Source organism: Corvus cornix, chromosome 1 (assembly GCF_000738735.6).
Source record: "Corvus cornix cornix isolate S_Up_H32 chromosome 1, ASM73873v5, whole genome shotgun sequence".
Lineage (NCBI taxonomy): Eukaryota > Metazoa > Chordata > Aves > Passeriformes > Corvidae > Corvus > Corvus cornix.
In genome coordinates this window covers 31,379,493-31,396,718 of record NC_046332.1, presented here as the reverse complement: position 1 = coordinate 31,396,718, position 17,226 = coordinate 31,379,493, and the positions used below count along the sequence as shown (strand labels likewise).

General features: G+C 42.1%; 1 protein-coding gene across 12 annotated transcripts in view; it reads left to right on the top strand.

The window, feature by feature from the left end:
- TENM4 (teneurin transmembrane protein 4) overlaps positions 1-17,226 on the top strand; it is a 1,362,823-nt gene that overhangs the window by 1,314,340 nt on the left and 31,257 nt on the right. For all 12 annotated transcript variants that reach the window (XM_039562133.1, XM_039562144.1, XM_039562174.1 and 9 more), the window contains 2 exons: positions 3,500-3,654; positions 6,710-7,587. In XM_039562133.1, coding sequence (XP_039418067.1) covers positions 3,500-3,654; positions 6,710-7,587 — 1,033 coding nt within the window. The remainder of the gene's footprint in view (positions 1-3,499; positions 3,655-6,709; positions 7,588-17,226) is intronic.

Sequence of the window (17,226 nt, the reverse complement as noted above, 5' to 3'; positions counted from 1 at the left end):
TGCCATGGAAGGAATGTGTGCAAGTGGGAATTCGGAGCTTTGAGAGACTGCAAACTCCGCTGCCCTACAGAACATCTCAGGAAATGTGAGGCAATTGAGATTGCTTAGCCTCCATGAAAGAGGGATAAGCAGAAAAGTGCTCGGTGATAAGAACACATACACATGCCATTGCCCTGGAGCAGGGTGATAAGTGGTAACTTTGCTATCCCACTTCAACTTACTCGGGTGTGCAAGCTCTTTGTCTGAGCTGGAATGCAAAATAAAGTTGTGCCCTATCAGCTGATCAGAGCTGGTTCAAGGGCCAAAGTGCATGTGGGTTATTATTACTGTAACTGGGTAATCAGATCAGCCATCAAACCCCAGCACTGCACACAGTGAGCCACTGCCAGCATATGCTGATGCTAAGTCCAATCCAATACATATGGAACTAGCTAAGGGAGAAAATTCTGCCTCATTTAAAATCACATTATCCAGCCTGCCACCCTTCACTGGCATTGGGCTTGTCACACAGACTAATGGACAGGCACCTGGAAAAATACTTGTTGTGAACCAAGGAATGCAAAAGGTTGTAAGAGACTGTTGTGTTTGACAAAAGCCAATTAAGATCAACTAAACCTTCTATCATGTCTCTTCCAAAAAAAGTACATCTACCATATTGCTTAAAGAGCTCAGTTGTGTTCCTGGTTTTCAAGCAAATGCCACCAAACATAAAAGAACTTGACACTCAGTAGGCAGAATAATTAAGAGGAGCAGAGACCTTCAACAGCAGATGCCAGTGACAGGTGACATGTGCCAGTATCCTGGATGACTCATTGAAGAGGGCATAGTGCTGACAAATCTCATGGCAGGTGAAGATAGCTTCCTGATAGCCATGGATGCCAGCGACATATTGATGCTTGTCCCATCAGATCCTTCTGCAAGCACTTGACAAAATGCTAAAATACAAACAATGTGTTTATATTGTATAGTGAGAATAAATGGCCACCACTACTGCGGCTTCTCTCATAGCATTCATCAAATCATAGAATGGTTTGGATTGGCAGGGACCCTAAAGACCATCTAGTTCCTACCCACGCTGGGGGGGACACCTCTCACTAGACCAGGTTGCTCAAAGCCCATCCAGCCTGTCCTTGAACACTTTCAGGGATGGGGCAGCCACAATTTCTTCGGGAAACCTTTGCCAGTGCCTCACCACCCTCAGTAAATTCATTCGTGCAACAGTTACCTTGTGCTCCTCTTCGAGACTCGTGTTTCATGGTCCTGCAAAGATGAGTCCTTTCTTGGCATGAATTGAATGCAGGTATTAAAGTCTAGGACTAGAAGCAATCTTTTCGGTCATTCTGTCCTGTCATCCATTATCTCAGCAATCCTGCTATGTAATCCCCTCCAAAATTAATGAACTTCATCCTGAAAGCACCAAGTAATTTTTTTCCTCACTGCCCTAGAGGCTGTTCTGAAACCACACTGCTCTGATGGTCAAATATCCAATCCAGGTCAAAGTGATGCCCTTCAGACAGGGTGATGCTGTGAAGAAGCGATGAAAATGCTGGTTTTACCTCCTGGCAATAACACACAGCTCCCATTCAGCTCAGTGATCTGAAACACCAGTTTTCTGACTCCTAATTGACTTTGAATCAACAGGTTGCAACCATGTCAGAATCTCTTCCTTTACCTTGGCTCAATGGAGAAGTTTGTTCTTTCTCTCAAACAATGACTTAGTCCTGAGGTATTTCTGCCAGGCCAGATTATCTTCTGTGGATTTCCTTATAATCAAATCTGGTATGTTTTTCCACATATTACCTACCTCCATGGCTTCCAGCCCATGCAATACTTACAGTGCTGGCTGAAGGCCATGATTTTTGTTGCCAAAGCAATCAGAGGATTAGTCCCTGCTATATGAAAATCTAGAATTTTTGATCTGTGAACTGCTGCATCTGCACTTCACAGCAGAGCTCACAGTGGATGGAGACTGAGGGTAAGTGTTTCAAACAAGGGGATCTGGCTGCAAAACAGCATTTCGGAGGAACACAAGATCTGATCACTCCTCAAAGATTCTCAAAGCTTTCTATCTGAAACAGAATTTCCATCACTTCTGTCACCAAGATGACAGCCAAAGAAACAGTCTAGTGAGCATTCAGCTCACTAATTTAATCTGCCTACAATATAAATGTTTTCTTTAGAGATATTTGCTGTAGTCTCCTTTTATAATCAAATGGGAGGAAAAGGTATTTCTAGCAGGATTCATATAATCTCTTGAGGATATGTGCTTTAGGGTGATACAAATTGCACTCTCAAAGTAGATTTCTCTCTCCACTGATTGGAATAGGTTCAGATACTTGCTTAGATGCACAGTGCAGATGTCTGCTTTTTGCCAAGTGATTGTTACCCTACGAGCAAAAGAAGCCAAACCGGAAGATCCTAATATTCATATATTTCAAGCAGAATTTTCACTTGCATAGGAAAAGATGTTACAGGCCTCTACATTCTTTTTCTATTTCTTTACAGTCTTTTAGTGTATTTAAGACACTCAAATATTATGCTGAGTGACATTCTGCCTCTGTAGGGTAGATGAGATTAATTACTTTATTAGTATCTGTGGAGTTATTGTAATTTATACTAGCACAAACGAGAGGTGAATAGAGCCCCTAACTTCTTATTCCTGCTTCAGTCATGACCTTTCTCTGTGACCTTGTGAGAATTGCATTATCTGTTAATTTTCTGATATGTAAAATTAGAGTGATCACACTCACAGACTGTTATGAGGTGTAATTAGAAAGTGTAAAGCACTATGAAATCCTCTGATGGAAGATGCAGAGGATAGCTAGCCTAGGATAAAGAGGATTAGAGGAGGTTGTGCTAACATAACAAATACTTCAGAAATTAAGCTTAGGGGGAGGTGAAACAGCACATATCTGCAGGGCAAGAAACGAGAATCAGCAGCCTGTAACTGCTGTCAGCAGACCTCAAATCCACTGACAGGAGTATGTCTACAAAGGAGGTTTGGACGATGAAATTAATCACTAGCAGAGTTCAGAATCAGGTGAAACACTGTGTATTAGTAGGATTATCCTAGGGAAAACCCTTTCTCATTTATCCATCTGGAATTTGATTGACCTGATGGACCTTTCACAGCCTTTTTCATCGCCATTTTTGAAAGACTCATTGGTATACCATTTTTACGTGCGTAGCTTACCATTCATACCATGAGCAATAAAATCAAGTTTCTGGACATGCAAGACATGCAGTTATTAGAAAATCTTTTCATTTCAGCAGTTCACTGAATGCTATGCCCTTTTCCAGGAGCGAGCAGGGATTTCTGGATTGCGTTGTGTGCCATTTGAAAGTGCCCTCCATGGAATGGTGCCAGTTCAAAGCTCTTGATAGCCAGGACTCCCACATGCCCAACCCTCCTCTCTTCCCTTTTGAATGCCATGAAATATATTGCTCCTCACGTCAGGCTGCCATCACCTTCTGACTGTCTTTCTTTGTTCCTCCCCAGGCATCACCGTGGACAAGTTTGGGCTGATTTACTTTGTGGATGGCACCATGATCAGGCGGATTGATCAGAATGGGATCATCTCAACTGTGTTGGGTTCCAATGACTTGACGTCTGCTCGGCCTCTCAGCTGTGACTCTGTTATGGACATTTCTCAGGTAAGACAGTGGTTTGGTTTTGTTTCTACAGAACACAAGCCTACGCCTTCACCCTATCTGCATGTCTGCAAGCTTCCCTAGAAGGTCTGACAAAGAGGTAAGGGCTCAAGGAGAGTTGCATTTCTACATAGTTTATGGTATAAAAATGACTGAATCAAAATTAAATACCCTATAAAGACAGAAGGAAACACGTGACTGCCCTAACTCATAGATTCCTGGGGTGTGAGATTTTTACACAAGTCCCAGACACAGAATTGACTTCTTTCAGAGCTCCCAGTCAGTGGAAAGACATTCCTGGGAAGGAAGGTTTTGTTAGGCTCATTTCTCACTATATGCCATGCTCCATTATAACATGTTAGCTAATCACAGGTTTTTAAATTCTTTTCTTCCCCTCATCCTAATTTGGCCCAGCACAATTTTAGACCTGAATCAAATTAACATAGGAAAGACTGATTGGAGGATGTGGTGCCGAAATTAGCAACAGCAGGAAAACAAGAATCTTGAATTGCATCAGATTGCAAATTGGTTGCAGCTACCATCATGCTGGGCTTTTAAGTCCTGCTGCTTCAAGGTAGAGAGAAAAAGAAATCTCATTTTGATGATTGCTTTACTACTGGATGGTGCAGAAGAGAAATCTGTTACAGCCCAGCACTCAATTTTGTGTGACACTGGCCAACTCGTCAAATTGTGCCAGTTTAGGACCTTTGAAAGGACCTTGTGTCCTTTGAAACCTTTGTGCCACTTGTTGTTTGCCTGACTGCAGGAATGTTGTCCTCTCCTGTGAAAATATAGATCATAGCTGGAGGCCTAAGTACTGTTATTCAGCCACAATAGATGTCAATGGGGTTTCCTTTTTGTAACTACCTAGATAATTTCCATGCTCCCATATGGAATCTGTTCTTGTTTTTTCCCTCTAATTTGAAAAGATTGTTCTTGCTTCCTTGCAACTGGCTCCCACTGTCTGTAATTTATGAACAAGCTGAAATTATGAGTTTAAAAGTTGTTCTTCCTTCTATAGAGGTGAAACTTCGATGGTTAAAGACCACCTTTTAGTATGTTTCTCATTTTACAGACATAGTTTCTTCTTTATGTGATTTTCACGGGCAGTTAGCAAAAGACCATTGTGTAATCAGGCTTTAAAAATTATTTACTTCCAGGTTATGTAGCTCCTGTGTAAACCAATGTCATGTTCAAACACTTCTGAGATGAACATGGATCAGCTGAAGACTCTTTTTTTTCCTTTCATAAAATGACAGGAACCATTTTTAGATTAACCTGTACTGGGACTGGCAGATTAACCACTCCTGTTCTGGAGAAACACACTGAAGACAAGCTTAATTAAAAAATAAAAACCAGCTTGGGAAGAAGCTTTTCATCATTTACAGAGGATAGAATGGTCTTTTATGCCAGGTCCCTGAGGCTCCCTGGAACATGAGGACATGAAATATTTAGCTGCCACTGTTGACAAGGAGTGGTTTTTAAGAAATTGAAAATTCCCATGTCAGTTCAGAATAAACTCAGCTCTTGATGCTAACTGAAGACTGCAGAGCTTAAAGACCACTGGAAGGGATGAAGGCATGAATTATTAAAGAGAAAACCACAGGCTATAATGTTTTACTACAACAAGGGTTAAAATAGGCCAGAAGCTGAGAAAAGGAAGGAGATTTTGCAAACAGAGAACTAGAGTAGACAGAGCTCAGCATACTGCTTAGCCATGAAAATAAGCTTCACACACCCAGGCGTTAGAAGACACAATGAACTAAATACCTTAGATCTCATCTCTTAAAAAAAAAATGCTGGAAAGGCATATAGAAGCATCAAAATAAAGCATGGCTGTAGCAGAGATGTTGAACTACAGGCCTTAAAAATAGGAATATCCAGTGTTCCTGTAGATCTTAGCTGGTCTCTTCTTATTCATAGTTTTAAATAAAATCACAGTGAAAGATGGTTTGCTGGACCTGAGCCTGCTGGCAGCCACTCGTCCTCCTTCCAGTAAGGTTACAAAATACTCATCCAAACTTAGTCACATCAGACAAATGAGAAGAAGCAGCAACTGAGATGGATGGTGGGAAAGGAAGGTTCAAAACAAAGAAACTATCCTGGAACTGATTGGTTCCCATCAACACAAGACAGATTTCTTTTTCTATATAAACCTGAAATAAAATAAAATAGTCCAAAAAAAGCAGAACTTTGAGTTCTTTACAAAAAAAAAAAGTCCTGAATTCTGTTGGTAAATGTTTCTTGGGTTTGGCAGCTAAAAGAGTAGACTCACTTGAAAAGAGTGTATTGCAGAAGCAGAGCTAGAAATAAAGTCCTTTTAGTGCTCATTCACTTGCGGTGTTGCCAGTCACTGTTTTAGTGGATTATCAGTGTAGAACTGGGATGTGTCACTCCTGAACCCATTTTTTCCATTATGCTAAAACAAAATCTGAAAATCCCTGTGAAGACACAAGTATTTTACTCCATGAATTAAAATGGCCTGGATTTCCTATTAATTGCTATTCTGCATTTTTGCAGCATAAAGCGGAAAACCATAGGTTATAACTTAGATATTCACACATGCTGGCACAGCTGCCAGTTTTGTGTCTGTCTCTCGTTGTCATTTACCCAGAGGAATTCAGCCACTTGTGTGAAAAATCCTTTAGTGAAAGAATCACTGTTTTGTGTGTCTGATTTCATAGCACTTCACACAGCAAAATTTGCAGTCCCGGGTCTCTGCTATGAGGTCCAGCTTCCACCAGTTCAAAAAGCACAGGAGGGGGAAAATCACAGAATGGTTTGCCTCTGTCCATCATCCTGTTCCCACCACTGTTCCAGTGCAGAGTTTGGATGTCCCTATGTGTTTACTTCATATGACCAGGAGCTAAGCCCCCTCGCTCACACCAGGTTATATCCTCTATGGCCACCCTATCAAGTAACAATTAGTTGTGGGTTTTTTTACCCATTCTCCCTTTAATCCATGTGGATTCCATCCTCATTGTGATTGATTTATAGGAATCATGCAGTAGAAAAATGTCTTGCTATAAAAATTCCCTTGTGTTCTTTTAACATGAAGGTTCGTCTGGAATGGCCCACGGATCTAGCAGTGAATCCCATGGATAATTCGCTCTACGTGCTCGACAATAACGTTGTGCTGCAGATCTCCGAGAACCACCAAGTACGCATTGTGGCAGGGAGGCCCATGCACTGCCAGGTGCCAGGCATGGATCACTTTCTCCTCAGCAAGGTGGCAATCCACGCCACGCTGGAGTCTGCCACCGCCCTGGCCGTGTCCCATAACGGGGTCCTGTACATCGCTGAGACCGACGAGAAGAAGATCAACCGCATCAGGCAGGTCACCACCAACGGGGAGATCTCCCTCGTCGCCGGCGCCCCGAGCAGCTGCGACTGCAAGAACGATGCCAACTGTGACTGCTTCTCGGGGGATGACGGCTACGCCAAGGACGCCAAGCTCAACGCACCGTCCTCCCTCGCCGTGTGTGCAGATGGGGAGCTGTATGTCGCTGACCTGGGGAATATCCGAATCCGCTTCATTCGGAAAAACAAACCGTTCCTCAACACACAGAATCTCTATGAGTTATCCTCACCCATAGACCAGGAGCTCTACTTGTTTGACACCAGTGGGAAGCACCTTTATACTCAGAGCCTTACCACTGGAGATTATCTTTACAATTTCACTTACTCTGGAGATGGAGATATAACCCTGATCACTGACAATAATGGCAACTTAGTCAATATCCGAAGAGATTCCACAGGGATGCCCCTCTGGCTGGTGGTGCCTGATGGCCAAGTCTACTGGGTGACAATTGGTACCAACAGTGCTCTCAAGAGTGTAACAACACAGGGGCATGAAGTAGCCATGATGACTTACCATGGCAACTCTGGTCTCCTTGCCACTAAAAGCAATGAAAATGGTTGGACAACATTTTATGAGTAAGTATATTCTGGATATTGGGCTGCTGACTTCATTCTGTGTTCTCTGAACCGTGCAAGGTTGGTAGAATTTAATTCCCTGACCAGAATTATTGTCCAAATAAAATGGCCAGAACAGGGAGTATTATATTTCACACAAACACTAGATACTTGCAGTAAGTGCATTAGAGCTTGAATAAGCTCCCTTTACCAAGTCAAGAGTCAGACAGAATTTCTGCTGAGTTTTTTTAAGTAATTTGGACACCTGGTTCTCCTTAACTGTAGTCAGGACTGGAGATTTAGGTTGCATGTCAGAGAATTTTTCTTGGCTTGAGAGCCTTGGAAGTATGAAAGTTCCATCAGAGCCTCTTTTTTCACAGCTTTTCACCTACTTCCTATGCTGCAGTGTCTTCTTTGTGCCTGTTTGAAATGTCTGATGTAGAATGACAATTGGCAATGACTAATGAGAGTTAGCTCTGGAAACAATTCTGTAATTAATGGACTGCTCAATTCCTACTGTTGCAATTTACCTCACTAAGCTTTAAAAGTAGTCTTGGAACTGTTCAAGACTATCCTGCCCCAAAGATTTTTTTGAGCAGAGAGAAGACAGGATGCATTGAAAAACCCAGAGATGGCAGTATCCTGAATATTTGTACTTCTTTTCTGTACTACTGTTAGCAATTCTCTGCTTATAAATGTCATGAAGACAACACATTTCTGATATAAAAAGGAAAAAGATAGATAACTGAATGAAGAGTATCTAGAAGGATTCATCCTGCTGTTAAGAACCCTTTCCCCTCCTTCTTCCTTAATTTTTATTTACAAGTGTAACCTCTTTGGAATGCTCCCTTAAGTGCATCATTTCCTGTATGGTTTGAATGGTTACGTGGAAGTGTTAAGCTGCCATGATAATAGACCCATTGTAAGAATCCAATTTGGCTAGAATAGACGGTTCCCAAGATGACAAGCAAAAAAGTTGTTTAAAAAAAAGGGATGCAGGGAAGGAAAGCTGGCTAAACCCGCATATCTGTGTGTTGGTATGTGGTTGCTTTGGTTCTCTCTTTAAAAATGTTCCAGGCCCAGTTTCAAATTTCTTTGCTTAATACTCACTGTTCCTGCTCCTGCCTTGAAAAGGACTGATGGAAACTCATGATTAATCTTTTGAAATGTTATTAGCATTTCATCAATGTTCTGCTTGCAATTACTGTAGAAGTACTCCTCAGTGAATCCAAGTTAATACTCTTCCATCTCTTACATTGAATTTGCTTGAGGAAGGCTTTAGGGAGGAAAAAGAGGGTGTTTCTCTCCACAGGAGTGGAAGCCAGCTATATTGTCAGGACCATTGTGCTAAATCAAGGAGGTATTTTCTTTTTGCAAAGAACCCAATAGTTCCTGTGCTTGAAAACAGATGCAGCCACAGACAGTGAAGCAAACTAAACATTACAGCTAATAATGTCAGATTTATACCTCAAACATAATCTTTTATTTTAAAGTGCAGCTGAAAATATAAAGATGAAACGAGACCAAAGCTCAAACCCAACTTGCTCTGTGGATATTTATAACAGTGATCCATTATTTCTTGCTGTCCAACAAAATAGAAAGCCATAATTCTGGTCCTTTTATGCACTTCAGAAGAGTCATAAGAAAGCTTTTTAGAGCTAAATGGAAGACAGTATTCTCCAGTGGCTGGACTATGGAGATCTTGACTAGAGCAAGTCAGCACTGTATGATAGCACAGCATCACTGAATATAGAATTGGGAATGTGCCTTCAGAGATATCTCATCCAAACCTGTGATCAGTTATCTCTATTTAACTGTTCCTGACAGTTTCTGATGCAACTTTATAAGACTACTGGTTAAAAGTCTACATCTGAATTAGTTACTTCAGCCTCCCTTTACAGGCAGGTGGAGAGAAACAGGCCCTTTCAGGCTGAGTTTCTTATGAGTTATGTCAGGTATTTGCTTTAGGATGAGGTGAGTTGTATTCTGAAAGTTTATCTCTGCAAAGGTAGGACAGAATGGTGAGTTCAGTTACAGATGTTTACATTGCTGATGTCTACAATTTGGTCAAATGGATCCTATCAGTCATCTGAGTTTTTATAAATATTGTTAGTGATAACAATGTATTTACCTATATTATTGTTACTGTTAGAAAGCTTTTTTTAATATGCGTAGCCTAAGTCTTCTGTGCTTGGAGACTATCCTTCTTCATGCAATCCTCGCCTTTCCTGTCCTGTCCTATCTTATCCTATCCTATCCTATCCTATCCTATCCTATCCACTAGGGACTTGGAAAGCAGATCAGTGAATTAGAGAGATTGATTCTGTCCAAGTTTTGCATGTGTAACCAGGGAAAGAATATAAAATCAGACTGATAAAATTAGAATATTAGAAAATAAGGGTCAGATACTTAGATTGCTCGGTAAAGTAGGTTTCATTTAAACAAAATATGTTCTTGTACAGTCTGATGCCAGGGTACACAGGTAGGTGGGGTGAGCCTTGACTGTCAGAGTTGTAGCAAGGCATCAAGTCTTCAGTGCGATCCTCATATAGTTCCATAGCAAATCTGTCTAACTTGTTGCTTGGATGGACAAGCCAAAGGAATACATTTACTCATCATACCCTACTTGTAGTGGCTAGTAGGAAGCTGATTTTTTCCCTGTACAGCATTGATGTGACCAATACTGTCAGTTCCAATGCTTGCAGTTTATGAAGAACAGTGGAAATTGAAGGCTGGGCAGAAAAACTCTACAAAAAATGCATTCATAAGGAAAACTAGAAAGACTTGATCTGTTTATCTCAACATGAATGAGACTGGGAAGTGTCTAGATCACAACATGTCAGCCAAAGTTCTCACCTACAGAGGGCTTCTCAATCTAGCCGAGAAAGGCTTGAGAAGGGTAAGGGGCTGGGAAGCAAAGCCAGAGACATTCAAGTTGACAAGAAGGTGTGATTTTGTAAGGCTGAGGTGACCTGACTGGTAGAGTGACCAACCATGAAAGCAGTATATTCTCCATTTCTTGGTATCTCAGATCAGGACTCTGATGCCTTTCCCAAAATATAATCTCACCAGGCAGAGGATTTGCATGACTCAAACACAAGCTGCAGGGGTGAGTGCAGCCTTAGCAGGATGAAGTCTAAATTCCTTGTTATCAAAGAAGCTGAAGAAGATGGTGTAAACCAAATAAAATCAACATTCACTACCTTCATGTTATTGGTTCCTCTATCAGAACATCAGGAAATGTACACTGGGAAAGTTTAAGTGGTTTAGATAATTCTGGTGAACATGAGTAGCTGGAAGGTGCTCTGAGTAGTTTTCAGTCCTGAATGAGGGGAAAGGTGAAGTTAATATTTTTATTTTGCTCCTGGCCAAAGAAATAAAGGCATCAAATCTGACCCTGAGGAGAACCTTCAGCACATAATAGTTGTTCGTGGGTCAGGGCAAGCTGGACACTGCTTCCTAAAACATTAAGAGTAAAGTAAATCCAGCTGGCAAGTTCACACTGCACCAGTGGCCCCATGAAGAACATCCTCAAAAGATTCACCTTCACCTGATTGTCTACAAAGGACCATAGACCAGAAACCGAACATGACAGAGCAATGATGTTGTGAGAGTAGCATCTAGTGAACACACTACATGTGTTCATCATGAAATCACAGAGTATGGCTTGAGTTGGAAGGGACCATAAAGAACATCTAGTTCCAGCCAACATAGCCAGGATCTCTGGTTCTCCTCCAGTTGCTATTCTTACCAGGGCATTTCTTAGCCTTTACCATAAGGCTGCAAAGAGCTCTGACCTGTGGGCACATTGGTGTGACTCTGGAAAAGAGGGAAGGCGTCAGGATACACTGATGCAGTACTGGAGGTCTGTCTCCAGAGCACACCAGTGAATCCAGGTCCTCCAAGGCTTCATGATGGGCTGGCACATGGTCCCTTCATTTCTGTGGGGAAAGAGACCGGTGCTGACTTCAGGCAGTGGCAGACTCGCTCACAGCACTTACAGCTCTTCCTTTCACACATCCTACACACAAGCCTGCTCTAACAATTCCGTTTTATCAGGTTTAGCTCTGAGTAAGAGTCAGTGTATAATGGCGTGCAGTTTCCCTTTTGTTTGGGAGTGAAACTTAGCTCCCTTGAGTAATTAGCCTGTCCCCAAAGGCCTGTCTATGACTACTTTGAGGGTTTTAGCATTATACAGACCTTTCCTGCCTCTGCAGTGGGATTGACATGAGCTGTCAGTTAATGCAGTGCAGCTCAGCTTGTCCAGTAACTGGATTAAAGACTTTTCTTCCCATTGAACTAGTGATGGTGGCAGTGATAATCAGCAGCAAAGGAAGTTGATCTGGAAACTCAGCCAGGGAAATGACTTCTTGTTCAACTCCAGTCAAAGACAAAGGATGCTGTGTGACTACTTGCTGCTTTGTTGTTGCTGCTTTTTAACTTGACCTGAAAAAAATTGCTACCAGCCTTTACAAAGTTCCTTAGTAGTTGCTGTTTGTCTGCTTCACAATCCGGAAATTCTTATTAATGGATTTGTTTAAATCAAGAATATGGGAATTATCTTGATTAGTTCACTGAGATGTTATCACTGTACATTAATTCAATTTCCCTCTGAGCCGAAGTCAAACCTTCTATGCATTATTTAGCCCAGATGAGGCTCTTTTGCTTAGGTCCTTTGTGTGTCCAATTAGTTTTGAAGGTCACCTCCTCCCATACAGACTCAAACGCTTACACATTGCTCCAGCCAAGCCCAGAAATTCAAAACCTTTCCATGGACTCCCCATGAAGTGGCTCATGGCTGCCTGGAGGGCAAAGGGTCTCATGGAGCCAGATCTTCAGATGAGTGGTAAGGGAAGCTTTGACCTGTAACTCTGGAGGCTGTTTTACAGAGAACCAAACTCTGCCAAACCTCACACACTGTAATGGGTGGAAGGTAGGAGCCAGCTGGACTGAGCATGCAGGAGGACCTTGAATGACTTCCCAGTGACCCCCAGGGCTCAGCAGAGGTCCCGCCCCAGCACCAGGAGCTTTTGATGCCAAAGCCAATGCCCTGGTCTGTGTGATTGTGATTTATCAAGTCATACACAGAGTTTTACAGGATTTGATGTAGTAGTTCAGTGGTTCAAATGAGGGTCTTGTTCTACTCCTGCAGCAGACTGGATTATGAGAAACACCTTTGGCTTTTGTCCTCCCTCCTCTTTTAGCAAGATTTCTTGGTTCCACTTGTTCCATAATTTCTACATGATAAAATGATGAGATTCTCATCATTGTTCCTCTGACAAAGTTGCAGTGAAACTCCAGTAAGTGCTGTGATAAAATAGCAGCTCTCCAGTACCCTCACTAAGCTGTGAGGTCACATTTTGAGCCATTGGCCTGCCCTGAAATGAATGCCTGATAGCAAAGTTTAGTTGGGAACCGAGGGAATTACAAGTATCATAAAAGCTAGAAAGAGATCTTCCTCTTCTTTTTTGGGCAGTCAGAAAATTCAGTAGACTGTGACCACAACCTGGCCTTTGGTCATTAGGGAGAGGACTTGCCTTCATGCATTTTTGAGTATTATCAGTTTGTCTGTTATAGATTTATTTTTAATGTCGTGTTTAATGTTGTTTGAAAAATTGGGATGAGACGAGCTTGTTAAGAGGCGCTGGGTGCACGTTGGTATAATCACATGCAAAATATAGTTTGCAAGGTCCATTTAGACTCTTTGGTACTAAATGCAATATTATTATAGTGAATTTTTTCTGATCTATTTGACTTGTAGTTTTAAAAGGCTGATGAAATGTGATGAAGCTAAAATGAGGAAACACAGAGACTCAGGCAAGAAATTGATTTCTGAATAGATGGTACTTAGGATGCTCTTTAATTCCCAAGGTCCAGGTCTCTACACAATGGTAATGTGATAAATGAAAGCTCTGAATGTTTACAAGCCAACAATTAGACCTCATAAGCACCAAATACCATTTTAATTCTGTGCATTGAACCTTAGCTAAATACGTTTCCAATTGGGAATGGATGGCAACGGCTTCCTTTGCTGGCCTAATAATTGCCACTGTAATTGTAAGTGCTGAGGCTTTGCAGCAGGTTTGAATGGGAGGCAGCAGCTGTGTTAGCAGGTGATGGATTCATTGCTCCGAGTGGCTGCTGTGTGCACTCCCATGCTTCAGTATTTCCTTAATGCTGGGGCTTTCAGAGCATTTGGAGAACACAGAAGTCTTAGGCTGTGATGAAAACTGGCCCAGCCCTAAATCCCGATGCTGTGGAAACAGGCTGGGCAGCTTAGCTGCAAAATGAGGTGACTAGGAGAGATTTATATTACTGCAAATACCAGGGCACACCTGCAGCTACAAAAGAGCCAGTTGCTTGGCCTTCCTCTCCAAGCTGAGGTGTGCCCTGTAAGGGCCTTTATAGGGCTGAAAGCAGAGGTGGAAGGAACTGACTCATTTAACTCGTTAAGTATATTATCTGCTTGGGATGGGCAAGTCTTCACATCCCTGGGAGACTCTGGGTATGTGATAGATGACATCAGGTATGTGTTGTGTGAGCTAGATTGGGGTAAAGAGGGGAAATGCTCCAGTTCTGAGTAAAAACAGAAAAGAGAAAAGGAACTGCTTGTCAAGTGTGTTACGCTGAGTGTGTTCATACTAACAGGCTTCCCACACCTCTGTTTGTTTTGCCACCACAGGGCTACAAGGAGCTTTAGTCGGGATGTGAGCATTTTACACTTCATCTGCCACCAATTAAAAATAATAATAAAAATGGGAACGGTCTAATTATCCTACCTTCTTGCTTTTCTGCCTTTGTAAGGCAGGACCTCCTTGCAGCTGCAAAGCAGTGAGCTGTCACCCCCAAAGCCAGTCCTCGGCAGGTCCCTGTCTGCCTGCTGGGCAGGGAGAGGTGCAGCAGCTCTTGCACATGCAGAAAACACAGATGGTCCTAGTTCCTTCTGAAGGAGGTTAATGGGGTGACTAAGGATGTGCCAAAAGTCTAATATACTTGTACAGACATCTTAAACCAGTTCCAGCAGACCATTCCAGATTGTTTTGGCCCAAAAAGGAGCCTTGCTTCTCAGGATCCCATGTCCCAAATGGAAGTCCGTGCTCTTAGATTAAGTACTGTGAGTTTTGTACAGCTGTAAAAATGTAACTGTATAAATTAAGTGTATTGTACTTAGCCATTTTGACTTTACAAGAAAAATGTGTGCACAGAGGTCTAGGCATCATCACACTCTTTCATACTCTTTTTTTCCCTGCCATTTTAACCTAATTTGCACATGCAGAGGTTACTGGCTGATTTCTCCAGTTGCATATTTGCAAATATTACTTGTATTTGCCCAGCAGAGGTGGAGAACCATTTGTAAGGGTGCTAGAAGCTTGAGGTCCAGGAATATTATAAAAATATTATTAAAAAGGCACTACATAAATACTATATAAAATAATATTTATTTTACACTACATGATATTATATAAAAAGGTGCTGCTTGCTTTTTAATAAGGGCATGCAGTGTTAAGACAAAGGGAAATGGCTTTAAACTGAATGAGGATAGGTTTTAGAGTAGATGATAGGAAAAAATTCTTTACTGTGAGGGTGGTGAGGCACTGGCACAGGTTGTCCAGAGGAGATATGGCTGCCCCATCCGTGGATGTGTTCAAGGCTGGGTTGGATGGAGCTCTGAGCAATGTGATCTTGTGGAAGGTGTCCTGGCCCTTCACCCATGGTGAGGTGGGTGAAACAAGATGATCTGTAAGGCCCCTTTCATCCCAAACCATTCTGTTTCTGTGATTTGATGAATATAAGAGGTTGGCTGTCTGCTGCTGCTGGGGGCTGTTAAACTGAGTATCCACAGGGTTTTGAGGCTCTCTTTGGAGCACATAAGTAGGACTTGCATGGAATATAGGTTTTGTGCTGATTCTCAGCATTCTGTGAGTGCCATTCAATTAGGATAAAAAGCTGTGATTCACAGGACATTGACTCAGCATTTATCCCATGAACAAGCCCTCTGCCTGCATCCTGGCTTTTGCACTGATTTCCCTAATCTGCAGACCTGCTTCCTTTCATACTTCTGTTACACCAAACTCACCCCTTAAACTTCAGTGCAACACATCTAGATTTGTGACATTATTTTTAGGAGGTGAATCAGGCTTTTAGGAGCAGCTCATTTTTAAAATCTAAGTGAAGCAATAGAAGTAAATCCCTCACAGCTACTAATCCACCAAATCAGAGGTGCCAAATTCAGATTCATCTTACTGAAATTTCAGAACATTTGCAAACTTGGTTCTACCCTTGCAGTTCAGACTGGTTTTAATATGCAGAACTGCTGATGTTGCGGTAGAAGGAATTTGGGATGTTACACAACATACCTTCAGTGATAACAATGTTTTCTCTGCTCAGGGGAGAGATTGAATCATGTCCCTTGTGTCCTGTCTCAGCAGATGGAGTAAAGAGACTGCCTGTGATGTTTTCTGTTTAAGATTCACATGCTGGTTTAGGAGGAGTAGTGCAGGTGACTGGAGACAGTACAAGCAAAACATATTTGTCTCAGTGCAAACAGGGCAGCCACAAATCTGGAGTAAATTGTTTGGTACTGAGAGCACTTTAGTTCTGGCTCTTGCATGGAGATGCGGCTCAGATCCAGGCTGTGTGCTGCTAGCTGCTTGGAAAAGCTTTAACTGATCTCTGCCAAGCTCCTCAATCCAGTCCTGTTTTCATCCTTATTTTGTTTTTTTTTTCTTCTTTCCTTTCCATTTTACAAGTGGCTGATTGATTGCCAGGATCTTGGAAGGAAAGGGCAAGGCTTGGATAATCCATGACTGATAGGCTGACTGTGGAGGGCAAATGCTTTCTTCTATCTCACTACTTCCCATTCTGCCCAGTGGGCAAGAAAAGCCTCACCTGATGGTGTCTCCAAACCTGAGGGCTGGAGGAGATTTGCAATGAGGTCACCCATTTAGACACTATAAGCTAAATATTAAACTTGGGCAAAAATCATCTTTTCAACCAGCCCTGCCACCATATTTCAGAGATCAAGTACCAGCACTGTGTTTGAATCTGGGAAAATGTGAGTAGGAGACAATGGTTTTTTTCTGTATAGTGCAGAGCCAGTCCAGTGACTGCTCATGGGTTTCTCATGGGTTGCAGTTCAAGAGTACTTTGTTATCTCCTCTCCTCTCCTCTCCTCTCCTCTCCTCTCTTCTCCTCTCCTCTCCTAATGTTTTTGTTTGGTTCCTGGGTTTTGTTATTAGATGGGGTGTATTTTCTTATTCCCCAGCTCAGAGTAGTCCCAAAGAGAAGCATCAAGAGCTCCTCAACCATCTGCTTCATCCAAGGTCTGATCATCTGTATCCAGATTCTCTCTAAGACATTTCTCTAACTTATTCTTAAAAGAGTTGGGCAGTGGGGTTTCCAGTACTCCATCTGTTCCTCTGCTTGGAGCAACCATGGGCCTTGAAAATGTTCTACAGCTTATAACCTGAATTTTCATTGTTTCTCTTTACTTTCTGTCACATCCTCAGTAGATACGATAAGCAATTTATTATAACCCTCTTCAGAACACCCAGGGTTAGGGTGGCATCTTCCCACTTCCTTGTTTCCCCTTTTCTGAATGAACTCTTTTATTTTGGCTTTGCCTCTTATATCATGTTTTCTTTTTACGTTAGTTTGTCA